The sequence below is a fragment of the Bufo bufo genome, chromosome 3 (genome assembly GCF_905171765.1).
Source record: "Bufo bufo chromosome 3, aBufBuf1.1, whole genome shotgun sequence".
NCBI classification, from domain to species: Eukaryota; Metazoa; Chordata; class Amphibia; order Anura; family Bufonidae; genus Bufo; species Bufo bufo.
The window spans coordinates 329,354,899-329,379,821 of record NC_053391.1 but is presented as its reverse complement, the minus strand read 5'-3'; the positions used below and the strand labels follow the sequence as shown (position 1 = coordinate 329,379,821).

Sequence of the window (24,923 nt, the reverse complement as noted above, 5' to 3'; positions counted from 1 at the left end):
TTTTCTCCTAATAAAATGGTGGTGGGCCCCTTTTCCTGCTGGGCCCTGTGTAGCTGCACAAAATGGACATATGGTATATCCAGTCAGCTCAAATTAAACTTTGGGGCCCTGTTTTATTAGGGGTCTATTATTGTACCCAAGCTTGGGCCCACTGGTGGATCCTCTGGTACTGTAGTGGGCAAGTCCAACCCTGGTCCCATCTACCTACATGACATCTACATCACAGCGGCTATGCAGGATATTGCAGATTCATCCTATTCTCTTGAGTCAGAAACTCACCGCTCTGCTATTGCGGTTCCATCTTGAGAAACAGACATCTATATTGTAATCCCACAACACCCCTATAATGACCATAATTCAAATCAAAGACCACTGTACTGTATACATAATATAATATACCGTATATTACATTCAATCCATAGAACATTATGATGGTAAATATCTGCACTGTCTAGTCATTTGCCAAACCCACATGTCCACTGCTAGCACAATAGATGGCTGAACAGTCCTGATTTAAGGTACAGTATAGTGTTACTAGTACAGTACAGTATAAACTGTATATCCATGGATATGTTCATTTATTAGTAAGGGATCAGGAAAGCTTTTTTTCTAAACTTTTTGGCTGTTTTTCCATTTCAGTAGTGCTGTACCATTGGAAATTAAATGCAGAATATTGTCCTTCTGTAGCAGTCAAATAAGACTTCCTATACAGAAAGGTAATCTATTGTCAGTTTACTGTTGCTGTGAGATGAAGATGTTACCTGCAGGATAATTGTCATTATAATAGTAGGTTACCAAGGTCTATAGGGCACAATGGACAACAACTACGGTATCAATATGCAGCACTGACAGACAGTAGTATGGGGATTCAAGCCACACTTTCTAGTCAACGTGTCCACAGGTTGTCTGAAGCGCCGACTTACATGCGCGTCATCACGCCGGGTCATGTGACCAGAGCAAGGATGGGGTGGTGAACAGCAATTATTTTGGATCTTTAATGGGGATCAACTCCCTGCATATGGTATGTTTTATCACTAGTTGGGAAGGGGTGCTGTCGTTTGAGTACTTCAATTGGTCCGCCTAGGGGAGGGTTTTTATCGGCACTATACCCTTTAAAAAAGCGACAGTGAAATGTACATTGGGGTCCGTGGTGCCTATTCACTGGTCTGTGCAGTATATCTTTTACTTTTAGAGAGTGCAATTGACTGAGGTTCTTTTTATGGTGCGTTTAGATTTATTATTCATTGGTATATGCACTTTATATGAAATGAATTCCCTCTTGCATGAATGTAGTCATGATTGATGTACTAGGTTAAAAAAAGAAATGGTGCTGCACTGCTGTCAAACACACACTGTAGTCCTTAAGAGGACTGTTTGGTCTTTCAATAGTTTTTTGGGAGTTAAATCTGTGAATTTCCAGCAAAATGCTATCTGTCCCTGCCTACTGTCTGCTCTCCCTGACGCTGAATGATCCGAGTGTGGGACATCAGCTCCTATATAAACTTGTATCACGTGTTTCGGCCAGCCAATCAGTGTAAGGCTAATAGCTAACATGGCTATGGCATTACACTGAAGAGAATTACTTACCTGAACGTTGATTGGCTGCTTAGGAGGCGCCAAACGTGCGGGGAGGAGACTCGAGCAATGCGACGAGCACACGTGGTATTCGGCCGAGTACCGCCATGTGCCGAGCATAGTGATGATCGAGCCGAACTGGTTCTCGGCCGAGCATGCTCGCTCATCACTAGTAATCATGTTTCATAGTGATGAGCGAAATTTTCAACAATCCAGTTAGGCTGCTTCATTGAACTTCGACAAGAAATTCAGATAAGTTACAAAATACTTTGTCACAAATAGCATTCCATTATATGTAGCAGGCGCAATGACGGGAAATAGCGATTTCACCGCCACCCGTCATTGAACCTCCAGGTGCCACGTTCAACGGGGATCACAGGATCTGAGAGTCATATTGAGGCCTTTCATAGGCTAATCAGGGGCTACAAAAAAATAACATATTCCCTTCATCCATTTGATCGCGGAGCGCCACGGCCATCTTGATTGAAGAAAACGCACCAAATCTGACACGTGCAAATCACGCTGGCCAGGCTCAGTAACATCATAACTGATGACGTCATCGCGCCCGGCCAGTGCGCTGACGTGGTAACATCACATGTCAGCGTGCACACGATTTGGTCTGTTTCCTTCAGTCAAGATGGCCACGACGTCCTATCCACAATCAAATGGATGAGGTTACATAGTATGTTTTTTTTTTACCACCATTTCAGGAAAACTGAATTTTTATATAAAAATAGCTTGTCAGTCAGGAATTCATTTTTACATACTAGATTTTTTTTTATTTTTTACTAGGACTGATGAGGCAATTTCCTTCTTGTGAGTAGAGCTCACAGCTGCCCACATCTCTCATGCACACCTCATTCCTTCAAATAAAACCGCAGACAAGACAGAGTTTAGATATTTTATTAGGAAACTGTCTCTATGTTATTCAGTCAGCAAAAACATAGGCAGTCAGCTCTGGCTGGACAGGAAAGCCCCCCAACAGAAATCCTGTTTCAGCCACCCACAAACAGAGGCCCATATAGAATGCAGAACAGGGCAATTCCCCAGCAGGACACAATTCATATTGCTGTGTCAGACAACAGATTCTAGAGTTCTGCTGAGCTTCTCTTGACATTGTTATTCATCCTATTACTTTAATTGGCTTTCTTAGAAATGTTCACTTCATAATTGCCCTAATATTTTTGATGGAAGCAGAACAAGTATCACTTCTTGTTGGGAACAGATTCAAGTAATATATTTGTCTGTTTGATTAATGACGGTTGATTATTACTTGGCAAGAGAAAACTCTACAAAAGTTAGTATGGTGCAGCTCTGATGACAGTCTTATCAATGTTGTACATGCCATAAAACACTTTGGTTAGTAATGGAAAGGTGACAAGACCACATTTTATTTCTTGAAAAGTAACAAAAGTATCATCAATAACCAAACAGTTGTGCTGGGACACTTGGAGAACATAAAGGTTCAGGTAGTCTTCTAGATGGTCGTTGTTCACATTGAGAAGTACAGGTGTAGCTGTAGAAAGAGATGAATTAACACATGCTCCTATGTTAAAGGGCTATTTCCATCTGGGATAAGTCATAAATGTCAGATAGGTGCAGGTCTTGCTCTTATCTCCAGAACAGGGCCCATGAAGTGAAGAAGAGCACTCAACACATGTGCAGCTTGCTCTCCATTCACCGCTCTGGGATTTCAAAAAATTGTGTTGAAAGCCATGCAAGCACAACCAACTGTCCATTCACTTCTAAAGGATTGCCCAAAATAGCTCCTATAGTGGTGAACAGAGCGTGGCCACACATGCGCAGCTGCTCTCCCTTAAATTTCAGGAGCCACTTTCTGGAGATAGAGGCAGATTACAGAGATGGGACCTGCACCTATCTGATATTTATGGCAAATCCTAGCGATATGCTTTCAATGTCCCTGATGGGGATACCCTTTTAACTATTGCAAGATTGGGGCTGCATTTTTCTCCCAGAAACTGTGCTACTCTTGTTCACGGGTTCTGCTTGGTAAAGTGAATGAGACTAAGTATCCTATTTCATTATTGTTGATAGCACATCCCCTGTTTACACAGAGAAATGTGCTACCAAGAAAAGATCATTTTTATGATCCCACAAATGAGTTGCCTAGTTTGACGACTAGCCAACTGACCGACTGACCGATGGGCCTTTTACACAGGAAACTAAAATTCATTAACACCATTCAGAACACTGCTGATCTCCTAGTCCTTCTTGACACACAGGAATTGACTACTTAGCCAATCACTGGCTGCCATGATGACCCAACTCAGCCAGTAGAGGGACCAGGAGCATGAAGTAGAGTGGGGACATGGGAAGCACTGGAAAGAAAGTGGTGGGGGATTGGTGAGGTATGACTTTGTTTTTTTACTCCAGCCCTTTTATTTTAAATAAAAAATACTACCAGCCGAACAACCTCTTTAATGTTTGCTCTCTTAAGCTATTCTTCTCCTCTAGTAGTAGCAAAACACTCTGTCTGCACACTATATGGAGGTGCATTTTGAAAACTATTAGAAGGTAGGGGGGCTTATGTTTGACCCGTGATCATTAACCACTTCTCTGCAAGATAACCCTGGTCAACCGGCATTTTCACAGCCTAATGGTGCAGTGAGTAGGTTAAAGTAAGATGCGCAATAACATATCTCCTTACCCAAAATTCCATTACAGTTCAAGCATTATCAATGCAAAATCCATTAATATTAGCAGGACAAAACAGGAATGATATTTTTAAAAACCAAAGATGCAGTTTTTTTTAAAGAATAATATTGCACTATATTAATATATAACATTGGTAGGTGGGGCATAGCACCATTGCAATTGGATAATAAAGTAAAAAAATGATTACAATGAACAGTCATTTATTAAAAGGCACTGAATGGTGAAGAGAAACAGTAAACCAACACTCTCTTACCACTCAAAAAATGTTATATTTTTTAAAAATATAAGCATCATACAAAAAAAAAAAAAAAAAAGACGAGCCATGGAACAGCTAACTACAAAGTTTTCTGGCTGATGGTTGAGGATGCTTTAGATCACATTCTTGGTTTCAATGTGGAATAAACATGTAGCCAATGAAGTAGGCTTCCTTCCATTTGAAATCTACAAATATTCACGTACTAGTGGGTAAATCACAGCAGATTGTGATTTACAAAAATCAATGGTTCCGCAGTGAGGGAAATATAGTCTTATACCGAACACTGTGATACCGCTCTTTATATTGGATTTCTATGTAATAACCAAATATAACAGAAGACCATATGTCAGGTACCATGAGTATGTTAGTGCATTATTGCATAAGCTATATAGGAGGTGGTTAAACTCAACATACAAATCAACTGTCCAAAATAACATAAATTACAATAGGGATAGTAGATAACAGCTTGTAAAAGTGCCAGTTGGTTATGGACATCTCATAATTCATCAGTTCATGGGTCCTTGAAAAAAATGTTCGCCTAAGTAACTAAAGTACAATGCTATATTTACTTTTTTACCAACTTTCTCCGTGAAGATTTAACTTCAAAAATATTTTAAATATATATATTTTTTTTATTGGGCAAAGCTTATCATGGAACAAAATCCTAAGTGGCTAAAAGCAACTGACAGTTTTGGAGAAAACCAAGAGTCTGCAGCTACTACTCTACAAAAGGAAAACCCTATCACACATACTCACAGTTTGTGTTTCTCTTTAAACATTCAAACATTTGCTTTATTTCCTAGAAATGCTTCTATTATTTTTGTAGGTAGAAAAAAAAAACTGTGGAAAATATATGAGAAAAACATGTAATGGGGGCTGTAGATAGAGTGCATGAAACTTTTAAACCAATAATATCCGAGAAGATCATCCTCATTACATTAAATGTTGATGCAGTGTTTTACAATTAAAATTCTATGGAACATATAAAGCAGGTACAGAAAAATTATTGAAAAATCCACAAAATAATACATTTTATCAATATTATGGAACATTTAAGGTTCCAACAACGTGTAATCTGAAGATCAATGGCGTAGCATAGTCATCTTTCCACAAGCTTGTGGGTCTACTCTGATTTTTATGTCACTGGGGGATATTGTGACTACTTTAAATGTCTTGTTTCAGCGTCTTAAACAAGTATTCATCTTTTCTCCCAGTCGATATATAAGTGTAGACAGTCTGTCATTGTGTTGCATGTAATTTTTTAAGATAGTTTATTACTAGGGCTAGAAATATTTTTGGAAGTCCATTATGTGGGACAAAGGAGAAAGCCAGAAAATGAAGAATGAATGTACTCTGTTGAATATAACCCATTTGCTTGGTCTGAGGGCATCTGGACCCAAACTTGGTCATTTTCTTTGAGTTCTAACACTGCACTCCCAGAGGCTTGGTCCATGTACCCTTTCTTGTATTCATCATATGTGTAAGTAGCAGGTACATTGTTCTTGTAAAGAGCAACCCAGATGTTGGTTCCTTTGACGTGGACATGGTAGGCAAAGTAATAAATTCCAGGAATAGAGCAAGTAAATATCCCAGTAAGAGGATTATAACTGTTATGGCCGTTGTACAAAGTCCGATCAAATTTGATTGGCATGCCAGAAGGTGGGAATGATGTAGTTAAGATGGCAGTGAATGCTGGGGCTACTTTGGCAGAAAGTTCTCCAGTGCCATACTGAGGCTTTCCAGGTTTTTCATTGCCTACTGTGCCCCCTTCCACACCTCCTTCTGGCAAATGCAAGCCAGCAATGGTGCCTTCACTATAGATTCCTGGTGGACCTGGAGGTCCAGGTGGACCAGGTTGTCCAGGTTGGCCATTTAAACCAGATGGTCCTGGAACTCCAGGTGATCCTACAGGACCAATTGGACCTGGCTGACCATTGATGCTGTTTCCAGGTAACCCAGGTATGCCAGGCTCGCCTTTTAATCCTGGTAATCCTTGTGGCCCAATGGGGCCAGAAGATCCTTGCAGACCCGGAATACCAGCTGGACCTCTAGGGCCTGGTTGCCCTGGAAACCCCCCTTCTCCTTTTAACCCTGGGCCACCTATTTGACCAGGCAAACCTGGTAGTCCCATTAGTCCTCCCTCTCCTTTTGGTCCAATTGGCCCTGGAAGTCCTTTCAGACCTGGAAGTCCTCTTTCACCCGGAACACCTGGTTTGCCTACAAATCCACTGGGGCCCTGATTTCCTGGAATTCCAGTTGCACCAGAGGGCCCAGGAGGCCCAATGTCACCTTTCAAGCCAGGTAAACCATTTTTTCCTGGCAATCCAAGAGATCCCGGAAATCCTGGAGGTCCTATAATACCTTGTGGCCCCTGCTCACCCGGTTTACCATCTAACCCTGGCTCTCCGTTATCTCCTATTCCTCCAGGTACTCCAGCAGGTCCTCTATCACCTTTCAAACCAGGAAGACCTGGTTTTCCATACCCTGGGGGCCCTGGCATCCCTGGTAAGCCTCTTATACCTGGTTCCCCTTTAGGACCTAATGGCCCTTGTAGTCCTGGTAATCCATCTATACCTGGTTTACCAATTCCATCAAGGCCAGGTTTACCTTGTGGGCCTTGTGGTCCTGGTGGGCCGACAACTCCTGGTAGACCAGGTGGACCAAGATCACCTTTATCCCCTCTGCCTCCTGGTAATCCATCAAGTCCCGGTTTGCCATTACCTACTAGACCAGGTGGGCCTAGTGGACCAGGTTGGCCCACAGGGCCACGAATACCAGGCAGTCCTGGTTTTCCAAGTCCAGCATCTCCTTTAATGCCTTTCTCACCACGAAGTCCTGGCTCGCCTTTTGTACCAGGTTCACCCCTGACACCTGGCTGCCCTGGAGCACCTTGAACACCTGGTTTTCCATTTGATGAGATTCCTGAAGGGCCAGGCATTCCAGAAGATCCAGGAATCCCTCTAGGTCCTTGCTCTCCCCTCATTCCAGGTTCCCCCTTTGAGCCAGGTAGGCCTTTAGGTCCAATTTTGCCAGGCATACCTGGTAAACCTGATTTTGCAATGCTAGATAAACCAGGGGGGCCAGAAGGTCCTGGCATGCCTTGTAATCCAGGTTTTCCTATTCCTGGCTTCCCAGGTGGTCCAGGATGCCCAGGTGGTCCCCGTGGACCAGGTGTTCCAGCTGGTCCAGGTTCTCCCTTAAGGTCCATTGGAAGCATTGGTAGCATATCTGTAAAGAGAAGAAACAAAATAAATGATCATTATTCTGTATACTGTATATTTCTTGAATAAATGCATACATATCAACAATGTTTTAATATATTGCATGGAAAAGCCGCCAGTGTTGGCTCCATTAATTCAGCTTTTAAAAGTATTGCCCAATTCTTTTTCATCACTAGTATGGTCTATTCAAATACTTTCCTATTGCTTGTATGATGCTATTAACCATTTTAATGAAATATTACTGCAAAGCAATATTCCTTTTAAATAAAAGGCAATTTACTGGCCTGGTTTTATAGGCAAATTTAATGTTTACTATAATCTTAGAACCTATAATGCTTTTAAAAGGTATGTATGGTAATAAAGAAACATTTAGGTACGGTACATGGCCACTTAGGCCAGCACCTGGCTGCGGTGGTCATGTTACTGTTGTTATCATGTTAATAAAGACTGGTGGTGGACTATTGGCACAGGAGTGGTAAGCGATTTAACAGGTGAATTATGTTGTTTTTTTTAATTACATATTGTGTAGACATTTTTACTCTTGGAACATCCGTTTAAATGTTTTTATTATTTAAATTTTTAGTCTTCACACTGGCCACTACATGCATAGAACAATAGGCTTCCGTTTTACTGTGTAAACTGGAGCAGAGCCTTCTCATTATTTTGCAAAAAAATGAATAACAAGTCATTTGTGCTGCTGGAGGCCTAAATACTGCCAGACTGCAGCACTATTTCACAGACTAGGCTCTGTATGCGTCTTCCATTCCCACTCCCTTGTCCCTAGGAGGGGGCTGTACTTCAAAATGTTCTAGCGATACTGATAACGAGGATGGATAGAGCAAAAAGTTTGTGATTCTAACTCGACATTTGATGTGGAATCACAATGGTCTGTTTTATTATAAAGTAGAAAGAACAGTTGAGAAACTTGACATTCTTGTGCCCTAGACTCCAGGACGCAAGCTTTAAACTGTACATTGTAACAAGCTCTACATATTGTGAAAAGCTCAGCAGCAGTGTCAGCAGGATCACATACATAAGTGTTAACAGGCTGGTTCTATTTCTTCACAGCAATAAGAGATCTTGAAAATTGTTATTAATGGAAACACAAAAACAAGTTGTCCAACTTTTAAGACTAGAGAGAGGCATTTCCATCTCAAACTGCCCCTCTTCCCTGCCTAAATGCACTGGCCAGAGGTGGCCAGGCCTATGGAAACAACCAAGTGGGCTGTTGCTATGTAACTTCCATTCACTTAAATGGAACTGAAGCAATAACTGGAATGGGTGGACTACAGTACCCAGAAAGATTATCAATATTAGGGCTATTCACTTTAGAAAAAAGACGACTAAGGGGAGATAACTATGTATAAATATATCAGGGGTCAGTACAGAGATCTATCCCATCATCTATTTATCCCCAGGGCTGTGACTGTGACGAGGGGACATCCTCTGCGTCTGGAGGAAAGAAGGTTTGTACACAAACATAGAAGAGGATTCTTTACGGTAAGAGAAGTGAGACTATGGAACCCTCTGCCTGAGGAGGTAGTGATGGTTAACCCACTAAAAGAGTTCAAGAGGGGCCTGGATGTATTTCTGGAGGGTAATAATATTACAGGTTATAGCTACTAGAGATGGGTTGTTGATCCTGGGAGTTTTCCCCTAAAGTAAGGAAAATTGGCTTCTACCTCACAGGGTTTTTTTTGCCTTTCTATTTATCAACTTGCAGGATAACAGGCCGAACTAGATAGACAGATGTCTTTTTTCAGACTCATAAACTATGTTACTATGAATGGGAGCTATGGAAACAACATATAACCACCTGCGTGGCTGTTTCCCTAGTTTCAACCACCCCTGGCTGCTGTATCCAGGTGGGACAGGGTAAAGCTTTTTTTCCTTTCACAAGTTTTTGTTAAAATTTTAAATTTTTACAATGGAAAAGAAAAACAGATGTCAGACAAAAGGAATATTTAGGAGTTATAATAATCAAGAAAAAGAGTGGGGAATGGAAAGACCCACTCACAGGTCACATATAGTGGCGTGAAAAAAGTTTTTGTCAGCCTTTTAATTTCTTCTATTTTTACATAGTTGTCACGCTTGAATGTTCAGATCCACAAACTGCTTTTAACAATAGACAAAGATAATCCAAGTACACGCAAATAAAAGATTACTAAAGTAAACACAAAACGTGTTTTTTTAACCCCTTCTAACACTGGCCAGTTTTCACCTTCCTGCTCAGGTCTGTTTTTGCAAATCTGTGTCTCTTTATGTGGTAATAACTTTGGAATGCTTTTATTTATATATCCAATTCTGAGACTGTTTTCTCGTGACATATTGTACTTCATGTTAGCTGTAAATTTGGGTCAATTTTTTTTCCTTTAAATATATTATTCTTTTATAAGAAAAATCTAAATTTGGAAAAGTTTCAATTTGAATTTCTCTACTTTTAAAACAGATAGTTATCAATCAATATTCCCCATATGTCTACTATGTCTATGTTGCCATCATTTTAAAAATGTCATTTCATTTTTAGGGACATTAGACTACTTAGAATTTTAGAAAAAATTTTTTTAACTTTAAACAAAATCTTTTTTTTTTTTTTTAAAGCACCAATTCAGTTATAAAGTGATTTTAGAAATGACTCCCCTCAAATTATTCAAAACTGATGTTACAAATTTTGTTAACCATTGAGGTGTTCCACAAGAATTAAAGGAAAATGGAGGCAAAATAAAAATAAAACTTTTTTTTTGCAAATTTTCTATGTCAATCCATTTTTTCCTGTAACACAGCAAGAGTTAACAGCAAGACAAACCTCAATATTTATTATTCTAATTCTGCGGTTAACAAAAACTCCCCTTATGTGTTCGTAAACTGCTCTATGGGCACATGTCAGGAGTCAGAATGGAAGGAGCGTCATATGGTTTTTGGATGGCAGATTTTGTTGGAATGGCTTTTGGGCACCATGTTGTATTTGAAAACCTTGAGGTACCTTTACAGTGGAAACCTCCAAAAAGTTACCCCATTTTGGAAACTACATTTGGCTGAGTCTCATAGACTTCCATAGCTGGCAGGCTGCAATGCCTGTGTAGGCATCCTGGTGGGCCAATGGGAGAGAGTGGGGGAGAGAGAGAGACTGACTAGTCTTAACAACATATATGCGTTGTCTAAGGGGTACTCTTTCTCATTATGAAGAGCCCTAGTATGCCCCGAATTAAGATATGCAATACGCCTGGCATACAATACTCATGCATATATTTTTGTCTCCCTAATGATAAAGAGCAGCCCAACAATTGTCCCAAAATGCAAGTCAACCAAGTTAAACATGTTTCTTTTGAGACATTCTAGTTCTATTGTCCTTCTAGTAAGAGAAGTAGCTTGCATGTTTCATTGAGAGAGGTGTAAGTTTTGTGAGATGTTGTACTTCCGTCATTTCACTTTCAGTTGAAGGTTACTTTGGAGGTCTATCTGGTTCATCTGAAGTTCATCCAAAATGGTAAAATTAAATTTCTAAAGATGTTGTCTGTTTTTGCTATATTGTTGATGTATCCTCAGGTGAATAGGAAGGAGCCATCCCATTGAAGTGAGACAGCCAGAGCTAAAACTATACTTACTTGCTGCTGCATAGCACATAGGTAAACAGTAAGGAAAACACAGCAGCAATATGAGTGCTGCATTATATTCCCACAGCAGATTGGCAGAGATGCCTTCCTAACATGTATATGTAGCAAAGCTAGAAAAATAGCTAAGCCAGTCTCACATCTGCAACTAGTTCTTTCAGGACAAAAGCCCTTGATCAGAGAAAAGCAGATGAGAACAGCTATTCTAGTTGCAAGGCCTTAGGTGGAACCTCTGGGTGTGTACTATTTCTATTATGGAAAACAATTGATAAATGCGATGATTGTTGTAGGTTAGACAATGCTACTCGTCTGGGGATAGGTTGGAATGAGAACATGGCGTCTGTTGCCCATTGGGCATTTGCTGGCACCTGCTCACACGAGGAGTAATGCAGGAAATGCTGTGAAAGTTGATTTAAGATGATTGTCCTGATGCATAAAGTTTGATGAAGAGCACGTTACGTGACATACGGATGTGCGGGACATGCGTGATATTGAGACAAGCGCAGATGTACAGCCAAGACGCTGGAGAGGCACACCATTGCAGTCATCTTGCAGTTCACAGGTCCATTTTAACAAACGTCATATAAGAAGTTCTCTTTTGTATGTGGATATTTTAATTCACATGATGCAAATACTTGTGATTGGTATTGAGATAATAGTAATTATACACAGTCTGATTATTGGTGGAGGATTCGATACACCCCTTTCTTTGTATGTATTTAAATCTGTTAATGTGTGAAATACAATATGGCTTGAAAAAGGCTTGATATAAGCCGAAACGTTGCCTTGTGTTATATGTGAACTGGAATAAAACTTACGGAAAAGAGAAGATGCTGGTCACGATTCCTTTTATACTTTACAGTTTGAAGCAGAGAGGAGCCTGACGGCTGGTGACCGTGCATCTTGCTAAAAATTGGGACATTGGTGCTGTCTTCATGTACTATTGTCTCAGCACACAGTGTGCTGTCCACATCTTTTGCGGCCCAATTGAAGTGAATTGGTCCACATCTGACCTGCAAAAAATGTGGATCGGGTGCAGACAAAAAAATACATTTGTGTGCATGAGCCAGAAGGCTCTGGGAGTCTAGAGAACCACAGTAAGAGCCATTACCCACAAACTGAGAAAGCTGGGAATCTTTTTATGAATGGCCAGCCTACCAGAATTTTACCAACGAGTGTATCAATGGCTCCTCCAGGAGGTCACAAAAAATCTAGATGTACATCTAAATTACCAGAGGCCTTACTTGCCTCATTTAAGGTCAATGCACACAATTCCACAACTGGAAAGACTACTGCTGACCAAAAAGAACACAAAGACTTGATTCTCATTTGCCAAAAAACACTTTTGGGATAATATTCTGTGGACTGATAGGTAAAGATGGAACTTTTCGGAAGTTTCGGTTACATTTGACATAAAGCTACCACTGCATTCGGAGATAAGAACATTATACCAACAGTCAAAAATAGTGGTGGTCTGGGGCTGCTTTGTTTCTGCAGGAACTGGATGACTTGGTTTAACTAAAGGAGCTACGAATTCTGCTCTCTATCAGAAAATCCTGACCCAAAGCTCAAGCACAGTTGGGTTATGCAGCAGGATACAGATAGGAAACACACAAGCAGGTCCACCTCTGAGTGACTCAAAAAAAATAGCCGAGTCAAAGTCTCCACTGGAATCCCAATGAAATGCGACAACAAGATCTTAAACAGGCAGTTCATGCTGAAAACCCCTCCAATGTAGATAAAATTACACAAATCTACAAAGGCGAGAATGCCAAAATTATTCTATAGTAAAAGACTCATCATAAATTATCACAAATGTTTGATTGCAGTTGTTACCGCCAAGGGTAGCACAACCAGTTATCAAGCTTAGGGGGGCAATTACTTTTTCACATGGGCGATATAGATTAATGGAATGATCATGTAAAAGCTACACTTGTGTTTACTTATGTTTTCATTATGTTATACTCAAATTAGTTGGATGATCTGAAACATTTAAATATGACAAATAGAAGTCAAGTGAGGGGAAAATGCTTTTTGAAATCACTGTACCTGGGTATAAACATGTAAATAAACAAGAGGAAAGGAGATGAGACAGAAAACAGAAGGAGCAGGCAGAAAAGTAAATTTCTTGTATGTTCATCTTGCACTTTAGGGTGTGTTCACATCTGTGTTGGAGACCCCATTAGTAACCTTCATTGCATCAAAAACTTCAGCAAAAACAGCACATGTTGTCTGGTAAAATGACACACTATGACAGAAAGCTGATGGTGATATGTGCGTCCCTGGCTTGAATTCCAATTTTCAGTTCCTGGAGAACCCAACACAGATGTAAACAAAATTATTGGATAGGATATCTATCCATGGTTTGCATACTGCATTGTGAATACTTTAACCACCTCCCGTCCGCACGTTGACTATAAACGTCCGGGAGGTGGTTCTCTATTTCTGAATGGACGTTCCAGAACGTCCGTTCAGAAACTGCAGCTGCACGCTAATCGTGCAGCTGCTGATCGGGTTGCCGGCTGTCAGTGACAGCAGGAAACCCTTAGAGAAGGCAGGGACAGTTCCCAGGTGTCCCTGCCTTCTGGATCGCTGCATACACAGCGCTTACCGAGCGATGTGTATTCATAGCAGGAAGCTCTATGCGCTTCCTGTTCCGGCCCGGCGGTCATGTGATCGCCAGGACAGGAGAGTGCAGGAGCTGTGTGAGGTCGTCCACAGACCTCGATCAGCCCTGCACTGAGGCTGTAAGGCACTGTATTGCGCTGTACAGCCTCTCTGGGGGGGTGTATTTCTCCTGTAACTGGGGCTACTATGTCAGCCCCAGTTACAGGAGAAATCAACAGTGAAAAGAAAAAGTGAAGTAAATGTCCCCCAGAGGTCTTGTATGACCTTTATGGGGGACGAAAAGTGTAAAAAAATAAATAAATAAAAATAAAGTGTTAAAAAAATAAAATAAATAAAAAGGTTTCACATGTAAAAAAAACAATTCCCCAAGTAAGGAATTAATTTTTTTTTTTAAAAATAGAAAAAATAAAATAAAATAGACATATTTGGTAAGTATGCATATTAGGTATTGCCGCATCCGTAAAAAACAGCTCTATAAAAATATCACATGACCTAACCCCTCGGGTGAACACCGTAAAAAAAAAAAAAAAAAACGGTGTCAAAACAAGCAATTTTTGTCACCTTACATCACAAAAAGTGCAACACCAAGTGATCAAAAAGGCGTATGTCCCACAAAATGGTACCAATAAAACCGTCACCTCATCCCGCAAAAAATGAGCCCCTACATAAGAAATTCTCTCAAAAAATAAAAAAACTGTAGCTCTTAGAACATGGAGACACTAAAACATCATTTTTTTGGTTTCAAAAATGCTATTATTGTGTTAAAGTGAAATAAATAAAAAAAAGTATACATATTTGGTATTGCTGCGTCCATAAAAACCAGCTCTATAAAAAATATCACATGACCTAACCCCTCGGGTGAACACCGTAAAAAAACTGTCAAAACAAGCAATTTTTGTGACCTTACATCACAAAAAGTGCAATACCAAGTGATCAAAAAGGCGTATGTCCCACAAAATGGTACCAATAAAAGAGTCACCTCATCCCGCAAAAAATGAGCCCCTAGATAAGAAAATCTCTAAAAAAATTAAAAAACTATAGCTCTCAGAACATGGACACATTAAAAATGCTATTATTTTGTAAAACTTTAATAAATAAGAAAAAGTATACATATTAGGTATCGCCACGTCCGTAACAATCTGCTCTATAAAAATGTCACTTGACTGAACCCCTCAGATGAACGCTGTAAAAATAAATAAATAAAAACTGTGCTAAAACAACCAATTTTTTGGTCACCTTGCCCCATAAAGTGTTATAATGAATGATCAAAAAATCATATGTACCCAAAAATAGTACCAATAAAACAGGCACCTTATCCCCTAGTTTCCAAAATGGGATCACTTCTTGGGAGTTTCTACTGTAAGGGTGCATCAGGGGGGCTTCAAATGGGACATGGCATCTAAAAACCATGTGGAGTTCCTTTTCTTCTGCGCCCTGCCGTGTGCCCATACAGCAGTTTATGACCACATGTGGGGTGTTTCTGTAAACCGCAGAATCTGGGTGATAAATATTGAGTTTTGTTTGGCTGTTAACCATCGATGTGTTAAAGAAAAAATTTGATTAAAATGGAAAATATGCCAAAAAAGTGAAATTTTTAAATTTGATCTCCATTTTCCTTTAATTCTTGTGGAACGTCTAAAGGGTTAACAAAGTTTGTAAAATCGGTTTTAAGTAACTTGAGGGGTGTAGTTTCTACAATGGGGTAATTTATGGTGGTATCCACTATGTAAGCCCCACAAAATGACTTCAGACCTGAACTGGTCCTTAAAAAATGGGTTTTGGCAATTTTCTTAAAAATTTGAAGAATTACTTCTAAACTTCTAAGCCTTCTAACGTCCTAAAAAAATAAAATGACATTTCCAAAATGATGCCAACATAAAGTAGACATATGGGGAATGTTAAGTAATAAATATTTTATGAGGTATAACTTTCTGTTTTAAAAGCAGAGAAATTGAAATTTAGAAAATTGCTAAATTTTCTAGATTTTTGGTAAATTTGGGATTTTTTCATAAATAAAGGTGAAATATATTGACTCAAATTTATGACTATCATGAAGTACAATGTGTCACGAGAAAACAATCTCTGAATGACTTGGATAAGTAAAGGCGTTCCAAAGTTATTACCACATAAAGTGAGATATGTCAGTTTTGATAAATTAGGGGCCAGGAAGGGGGCAAAGGGCTCAGATGGCAAGTGGTTAAGATGCAGCTAAGTCACCATGATCCACCCTAGCTTACTTTTAATCAGATCTAAAGGAACTTAAAGGTTTTTTTACACTCTCATCCTCAAATTTTGCAGTGAAGGTCCAGATGGGTGATACTAGTTGGGGGTGTGCCCATGCACAGTCTGACATTATCAAATCAGTGCTGCCAGTGTCATAAATGGATCCATTTGTATTATCTGTAACATAGCCATGACGGATCCATCATGAACTCCATTGAAAGTCAATGTGAGATGGATCAGTTTTCTATTGTGCCAGATTGTGTGAGAAAACGGATTTGTCCCCATTGACTTACATTGTGTGTCAGGACGGATCCGTTTGGCTCAGTTTTGTCAAGCGGAGAGGAAAACGCTGCAGGCAGAATTATGGTGTCCGCCTCCAGAGCGGAATGGAGATGGAACGGAGGCAAACTGATGCATTCTGAGCGGATCCTTTTCCATTCAGAATGCATTAGGGTGCTTGTAAGAGTTCATGACGGATCTCACAAACGGAAAGCCAAAGCGCGAGTGTAAAAGTAGCCTAATGCTGTTTCCGTACAGCATTTACAATGTATCTGCTCTTTGTAGGAAAACTTTGTCTCGTCCAAAGTTGCACAAGACTTTGGTAAATGACTTCAGTATTGCTATCTGTGGATTTAAAAACATTTTAGAATAGGAATCTGAAGTCGGCTTCGGTACGAAGGTGCCCGCTAGTACCAAAGCCAACCGGATTCCTATTTTAAAATGGCTTTTTTTGCCAGTATTTCCACACAGCACTTAGGTTCCTGTAGACTGCTCCTACTGCTCACATCTCCTAACTCCCACTACAACTAACTCAAAGTAAAGAACCAAGCCCAATGGATCGGGCCCACCCCTGCCTAGTGATGGTTGCCAGACTGTGCATAAACCCTCAATGTTCCAGTCAGATATGACATAACATAGAAATAACACAGGTTATACCTAGCCACATATCAGAAAATGTAGTCTACTGTATACCAAATTATATTATTATTATTATTATTATTATTATTATAAGTGACAGTAGCGCAACTCTCATCTTAAAGGGGTTGTCTCAATTCAGCAAGTGGTATTTATCACGTAGAGAAAGTTAATACAAGTCACATATTAATGTATTGTGATTCTCCATATTGCCTCCTTTGCTGGCTGAATTCATATTACTATCACATTATACACTGCTCTTTTCCATGGTTACGACCACCCCGCAATCTAGCAGTGGTGGCCGTGCTTGCACACTATAGGAAAAAGTGCTGGCCTATGTGCGTTCCTATGGTCCTATAGTCCCAGACACTAAGAGTGGCCAGTGCTTTTTTCTATACTGTTGAAACCAAGTCCACCAATGCTGGATTGCAGGGCGGTCGTAACCATGGAAACGAGAAGCATATAATGTGATGGAAAAATTAGCTAATATGGATAATAACAATACATTATAAAATGCCTTGTATTATCCTTCACTATATGATAAATGGCACTTGCTGAAGTGAGACAACCCCTTTAAAGGGTTTCTACCACCTGATTTGGACCTAATTAGCTGTCTGACACTAGCGATCTGCTAGTGTCTGCTCTACCTAACCATGCTATTGTAATTCCTTTCTCTGCAGCGGTTACCCTAAAAAACGTAGTTTTATTGGTATGCAAATGAGCCTCTAGGTGCTATGGGGGCGTCTTTTCAGCACCTAGAGGCTCCGTCCAATCACTATTTCCGTCGCCCAGCGAGCTCCAGCCCGCCCCTCTCCTCTAGATTGACAGACTACTTCTCTGCATCTCGGCCGAATTCTCGCGCCTGCGCCGTGTGCTTCTGTATTCGGCGCAGGCGCAGTGACTGTCTCCCTGCGCCGGCATCTTCACTGCGCCTGCGCCGAATACGGCACAGGGAGCAGTCCAACAGTCACTGCGCCTGCGCCGAATACAGAAGCACACGGCGCAGGCGCGAGTAGGCTGTTAATCTAGAGGAGAGGGGCGGGCTGGAGCGCGCTGGGCGGCAGAAAAGGTGAGTGGACGGAGCCTCTAGGTGCTGAAAAGACGCCCCCATAGCACCAGGAGGCTCATTTGCATACCAATAAAACTACGTTTTTTAGGGTAACCGCTGCAGAGAAAGGAATTACAATAGCATGGTTAGGTAGAGCAGACACTAGCAGATCGCTAGTGTCTGACAGCTAATTAGGTCAAAATGTGGTGGTAGAAACCCTTTAAGCACTGGCCTCCGGGTCAGTACAGATCAATCAAGTGAACTGTGGGAGACAGATTTGGTTAAAAGTCCGGATTTTCAAATACTATAATTGTTCCATTAAGAAATAGAGTGGGAAAGAGCAGGACATAAGATAGTTGGTCTTTTCTTAGGAAAGAGGTCTTTTGGAAAATTGGGACATGGAGTAGCTTCTATATAAATCTACTGGGGACCTGAAGATCTCGAGTGGCCCTGCACAAGTTGGGCCAGTATAACCATCTGATAGTATTTGATGATATCTGACATTTTTAAGCACTCTTGATTATGTAGAGTGTATAATGCTGTGGCCTAGAAACACCTTTATTTCGGGATCATAACAAGTGTAAGAGCTCTCTTTAGGTATGTTTTAGAGTAGCACGAGGAATATGAATTAGGAGGATAAGAAAACATAGAGCAATCACAGTAAAATATTCCTCTTTATGTAAGCTCTTTCCTAACCCTGAAATAGAGAGAGCGGCCAATCTCTGCAACTCTGCTTGGATGATCCTCAGATGGGCAGGTGGGGGATAATTCAACAGGGGATAATTTGAGAACATATAGGTACTGTAAGATTTGATAGGGGTCAATACTATCCCTAGATAAGATATTTTCTTCCACATTCCATTAGAAGTCAAGATTTAGTTGTGGAATTTTAACTCATCTTTTAGGTAAATTAATGTCGGTAGGTAATCGTAACTGACCTTTCAACAAACTCTGCATTGATCATTAGTACAGCATGTGTACTATACATGAGTAATAACACTATTTCTGGCTGCTATATGACTTGTATCTGGAATTTTTAGCAGTTTTCCTGTATGCATAGTGAATGCCTTGTTTGCAGTTCTCTCAGCGAACCCCTGGGGAGCTGGAGCAGTGGATGGTAGTGGCCCTGATGATAATGTGTCATGGTGTACTCCTTTAGGACGTCGCTCACTGGGGTCAGTGCAGTGATGGAGGGGCACCTTATATTCCCTCAGGACACTTCCTGTAACTAGGGATCCTGCCTGATGGTAGTTTTGGGTGCCCTTAATGTTAAATGTCTGTGTGGGTACAAGGCAGGGCTTAAAAATGATGCAGTGGCCATCGTGTGGTGTTAGGAGAGTCAGTATCCAGGCCATATTGAACTTAACCAAAGTGTCTCTTTACTGTGCACAAAATAGGTCCATTCCTTCTGCAGGTGCTTGTTTACAAACTACGGGGGGACTTGCTGGTATATGTTATGTTGCCGCTGCAGCCAATCAGTGGTCTAATGCTGAGGTCAGTGATTAGCTGCAGTGGTTACATGCTATACACCTGCACATCACTGTCACAGTGACACATTTACATCCCTGTCTGTCTTTGTTTACATGGCCGCAGCCAGAAAGACCAGCATGTCACATGCCTCATCACTGCAGTAATAGAAACAAAGCACTCGTACTAGAGTGGTGGGGATGTAACAGTTGAGAATTAATTGTTTGTGATTCAAGGGCATTATGATAAGGGAATTTTGAGTGTGTGGAAAGGGGCGTGGTCTCTAAATAATGGGTGGGGTGTATGTCAGTAAAAATTTTGGGTTGTCCATGATTTCTGGTTCATTTGTCCAGAAAAAATTAACAGGAAGGTTGGCAACCTTGTCCTGGAGAAAAACCTGATAGAGGACGCAAAAGACTTGAGACTGGGGAAGAGGTTCACCTTCCAGCAGGACCAGGGTTGCCAACTGTCCCAAAATTTCTGGACAGTCCGTAAAAGTAGGCAACTTTGTTCCCGTGTCCGTGATTTTTTTGAGGCTGGTGCTACTTGACTAGATTATTTTGGTTATAATTATAATCATTTTAAAGCTCGCAGTAAATGCTGGTAATGGGTTCTTATCAGTATATTGAGCTGTAGAGATGTATTACATATAATATCCATCCAATCCGACTAAGGGCTCATTCAGATGACTGTATATTTGTGTCTGCATCCATTCCACAATTTTGCAGAATGGATGCGGATCCATTCATTTCAATGGCGCCGCAAAAGATACGGACAGGACACCGTGTGCTGTCCGCATCAGTACTTCCGTTCTGTGGCCCGGCAAAAAAGATAGAACATGTCCTATTCTTGGCTGCAATTTCGGATAAGAATAGGCATTTCTATCATAGGGCTGACTGTTCCATTCTACAAAATTCAGAACACACCTGATCGGTATCCATGTTTTGTAGATCCACAATTTGCAAACCGTAAAACAGATATGGTAGTCTGAATGAGCCCTAAGCTGGAGCTGTTTTGCAAAATAGAATGTGCAAATATTTCAGCCCCTAGAAGTGCAAAGCTGGTGGATAGATACCCCAAAAGACTTGCAGCTGTAATTGCAGCGAATGGTGGTTCTACTAAGTATTAACTCAGGGGAGCTGAATATAAATGCACGCCACACTTTCCAGATTTTTATTTATTAAACCATGTATCAATTTATTTTCACTTCACGTATATTTGTTACTTTATGTTGGTCTATCACATAAAATCCCAATAAAATACATTTACGTCTTTGGGTGTAATGTGAAAAAATGTAGAAAGTGTATTCATGTTGAAGGTATGAATATTAAAAACTTTTTCAAGGCACTTTAAGGCTACTTTCACACCTGCGTTCAGAGCGGGTCCGTCTGGTATCTGCACAGACGGATCCGCACCTATAATGCAAACGCTTAGATCCGTTCAGAACGGATCCGTTTGCATTACCATGAACAAAAAAAAAAAATAATAATAATTTTATTATTATTATTTTTTTTCATGATAATGCAAACGGATCCGTTTTGACTTTACATTGAAAGTCAATGGGGGACGGATCCGTTTGAAAATTGATCCATAATGTGTCATCTTCAAACGGATCCGTCCCCATTGACTTACATTGTAAGTCTGGACGGATCCGTTTGCCTCCGCACGGCCAGGCGGACACCCGAACGCTGCAAGCTGCGTTCAGGTGTCCGCCTGCTGAGCAGAGCGGAGGACAAACGGTGCCAACCTGATGCATTCTGAGCGGATCCGCATCCACTCAGAATGCATTAGGGCTGGACGGATCCGTTCGGGGCCGCTTGTGAGAGCCTTCAAACGGAACTCACAAGCGGAGCCCCGAACGCTAGTGTGAAAGTAGCCGGTGCGTGTCCCAACTCTGAGACCTACACCCACACCTATGTCCAAAACTGACTCCAAAAGTGAAAGAGGTCACACCATGCTCTCCATTCATTTCTACAGGAGCACCAAAAATAGCCAAACAAGCGCATTCCACTATTTTCGGCAGTCCCATAGAAATCAAAGGACAGCAGTGCATGTGCGGCTGCTCTCTACTCACTTCCGGGTTCCGTTCTGGAGATAGGTCCCACACCTATCGGACATTGATTGTATATCCTAGCAATATGCCACCAATTTCTAAGATGAGACAACCCCTTTAAGAGGCATGCACCTTTCGATAAATTTGGGTACAAACCACTCCAACAATCTTTTCTAAAAGGGCTTGTCCTATACATTTCGAAGTTATTTTTACTCACATATCTGTAGGACTTGATTGTCTTTCTGTGAGTGGGCAGCAGTACATCAGATCTAGATCTCCCAGGATACACTGCAATTAGCTCTTAACCCCTTTCTCCCTGCATAGAAAATAGTCCCTCACATACAGCCCCAAATATACTTAAAGTATGTAATTACACTGTCTAGAAAGATATATTATACTGTATTATATTATTTCTATACATTTAAAAGTGGAGATAAATGAAAGAAAGGTGTCTGCTCCACTTCACCTGCTTGTCTATGAGATCACTATACTAGCACTGAGGGAAGAGAAGCTACTGAACATCTCTGGTCCACCACTGAATGCAGAAGAAGGACAAACAGCAGGGGACACTACCATAGAGGAAAATCTACATAAAAAGCAAAAAATATTTTTAGTGAATGTATATTGAAATATATAATAATACCTTGAGTGCAATAAGGCCTCTTTCACACTTGCGTTGTTGGGATCCGGCATGCACTTCCGTTGCCGGAGGTGCCCGCCGGATCCGGAAAAACGCAAGTGTACTGAAAGCATTTGAAGACGGAACCGTCTTCCAAATGCTTTCAGTGTTACTATGGCACCCAGGACGCTATTAAAGTCCTGGTTGCCATAGTACGAGCGGGGAGCGGTATACTTACAGTCGGTGCGGCTCCCCGGGCGCTCCAGAATGACGTCAGAGCGCCCCATGCGCATGGATGACGTGATCCATGCGATCACGTGATCCATGCGCTTGGGGCGCCCTGACGTCACTCTGGAGCGCCCGGGGAGCCGCAAGGACGGTAAGTACACTGCTCCCCCGCTCCCCACTACACTTACCATGGCTGCCAGGACTTTAGCGTCCCGGCAGCCATGGTAACCATTCAGAAAAAGCTAAATGTCGGCTCCGGCAATGCGCCGAAACGACGTTTAGCTTAAGGCCGGATCCGGATTAATGCCTTTCAATGGGCATTAATTCCGGATCCGGCCTTGCGGCAAGTGTTCCGGATTTTTGGCCGGAGCAAAAAGCGCAGCATGCTGCGGTATTTTCTCCGGCCAAAAAACGTTCCGTTCCGGAACTGAAGACATCCTGATGCATCCTGAACGGATTTCTCTCCATTCAGAATGCATTAGGATAATCCTGATCAGGATTCTTCCGGCATAGAGCCCCGACGACGGAACTCTATGCCGGAAGACAATAACGCAGGTGTGAAAGAGCCCTAACCCCTCTAATAAATATAGGCTTTAACGTTTTCTGTCACTACTAAGGGAAGGTTACCGCATATAGAATTTTATAGCGCCCATTGTTTTCAGACCTGGACAAGTTCCCGATGCATGTGATAAACAGACCCATAGGTTACACATATCACTGATTGAGTGCAAAGGAGCATATACCAAAGTCAGCCATGCCAAGATGTAAATCCATGTAAGGACCACACAATATAGATTAAAAGTTCTGTTTTAATTCCCATGTGATCAGTGATAGGAGACCCATAGGTTACCATTATACCAACAGTGTTTTTTGGCATCTGTTTGGTGATGTACAGTCGTGGCCAAAAGTTTTGAGAATGACACAAATATTAGTTTTCACAAAGTTTGCTGCTAAACTGCTTTTAGATCTTTGTTTCAGTTGTTTCTGTGATGTAGTGAAATATAGTTACATGCACTTCATACGTTTCAAAGGCTTTTATCGACAATTACATGACATTTATGCAAAGAGTCAGTATTTGCAGTGTTGGCCCTTCTTTTTCAGGACCTCTGCAATTCGACTGGGCATGTTCTCAATCAACTTCTGGGCCAATTCCTGACTGATAGCAACCCATTCTTTCATAATCACTTCTTGGAGTTTGTCAGAATTAGTGGGTTTTTGTTTGTCCACCCGCCTCTTGAGGATTGACCACAAGTTCTCAATGGGATTAAGATCTGGGGAGTTTCCAGGCCATGGACCCAAAATGTCAACGTTTTGGTCCCCGAGCCACTTAGTTATCACTTTTGCCTTATGGCACGGTGCTCCATCGTGCTGGAAAATGCATTGTTCTTCACCAAACTGTTGTTGGATTGTTGGAAGAAGTTGCTGTTGGAGGGTGTTTTGGTACCATTCTTTATTCATGGCTGTGTTTTTGGGCAAAATTGTGAGTGAGCCCACTCCCTTGGATGAGAAGCAACCCCACACATGAATGGTCTCAGGATGCTTTACTGTTGGCATGACACAGGACTGATGGTAGCGCTCACCTTTTCTTCTCCGGACAAGGCTTTTTCCAGATGCCCCAAACAATCGGAAAGAGGCTTCATCGGAGAATATGACTTTGCCCCAGTCCTCAGCAGTCCATTGACCATACTTTCTGCAGAAGATCAATCTGTCCCTGATGTTTTTTTTGGAGAGAAGTGGCTTCCTTACTGCCCTTCTTGACACCAGGCGATCTTCCAAAAGTCTTCGCCTCACTGTGCGTGCAGATGCGCTCACACCTGCCTGCTGCCCTTCCTGAGCAAGCTCTGCACTGACGATCCTGGCGCTTGCTGGACTTTCTTGGATGCCCTGAAGCCTTCTTAACAAGAATTGAACCTCTTTCCTTGAAGTTCTTGATGATCCTATAAATTGTTGATTGAGGTGCAATCTTAGTAGCCACAATATCCTTGCCTGAGAAGCCATTTTTATGCAACGCAATGATGGCTGCACGCGTTTCTTTGCAGGTCACCATGGTTAACAATGGAAGAACAATGATTTCAAGCATCACCCTCCTTTTAACATGTCAAGTCTGCCATTTTAACCCAATCAGCCTGACATAATGATCTCCAGCCTTGTGCTCGTCAACATTCTCACCTGAGTTAACAAGACGATTACTGAAATGATCTCAGCAGGTCCTTTAATGACAGCAATAAAATGCAGTGGAAAGTTTTTTTTGGGATTAAGTTAATTTTCATGGCAAAGAAGGACTATGCAATTCATCTGATCACTCTTCATAACATTCTGGAGTATATGCAAATTGCTATTATAAAAACTTAAGCAACAACTTTTCCAATTTCCAATATTTTTGTCATTCTCAAAACTTTTGGC

At 41.2% G+C, this 24,923-nt stretch overlaps 1 protein-coding gene across 3 annotated transcripts in view; it reads right to left on the bottom strand.

Moving 5' to 3' along the window:
- The window catches only part of COL8A2 (collagen type VIII alpha 2 chain), a 155,986-nt gene that overhangs the window by 7,513 nt on the left and 123,550 nt on the right, over positions 1 to 24,923 (bottom strand). For 2 of the 3 annotated variants that reach the window (XM_040424393.1, XM_040424391.1), the window contains exon 4: positions 2,469 to 7,735. In XM_040424393.1, the coding sequence (XP_040280327.1) occupies positions 5,814 to 7,735 (1,922 nt within the window). In that variant the 3' untranslated portion in view covers positions 2,469 to 5,813. Of the gene's footprint in view, positions 1 to 2,468; positions 7,736 to 24,923 lie in introns of those variants that run through there. The other variant, XR_005777565.1, reaches the window with a different exon arrangement.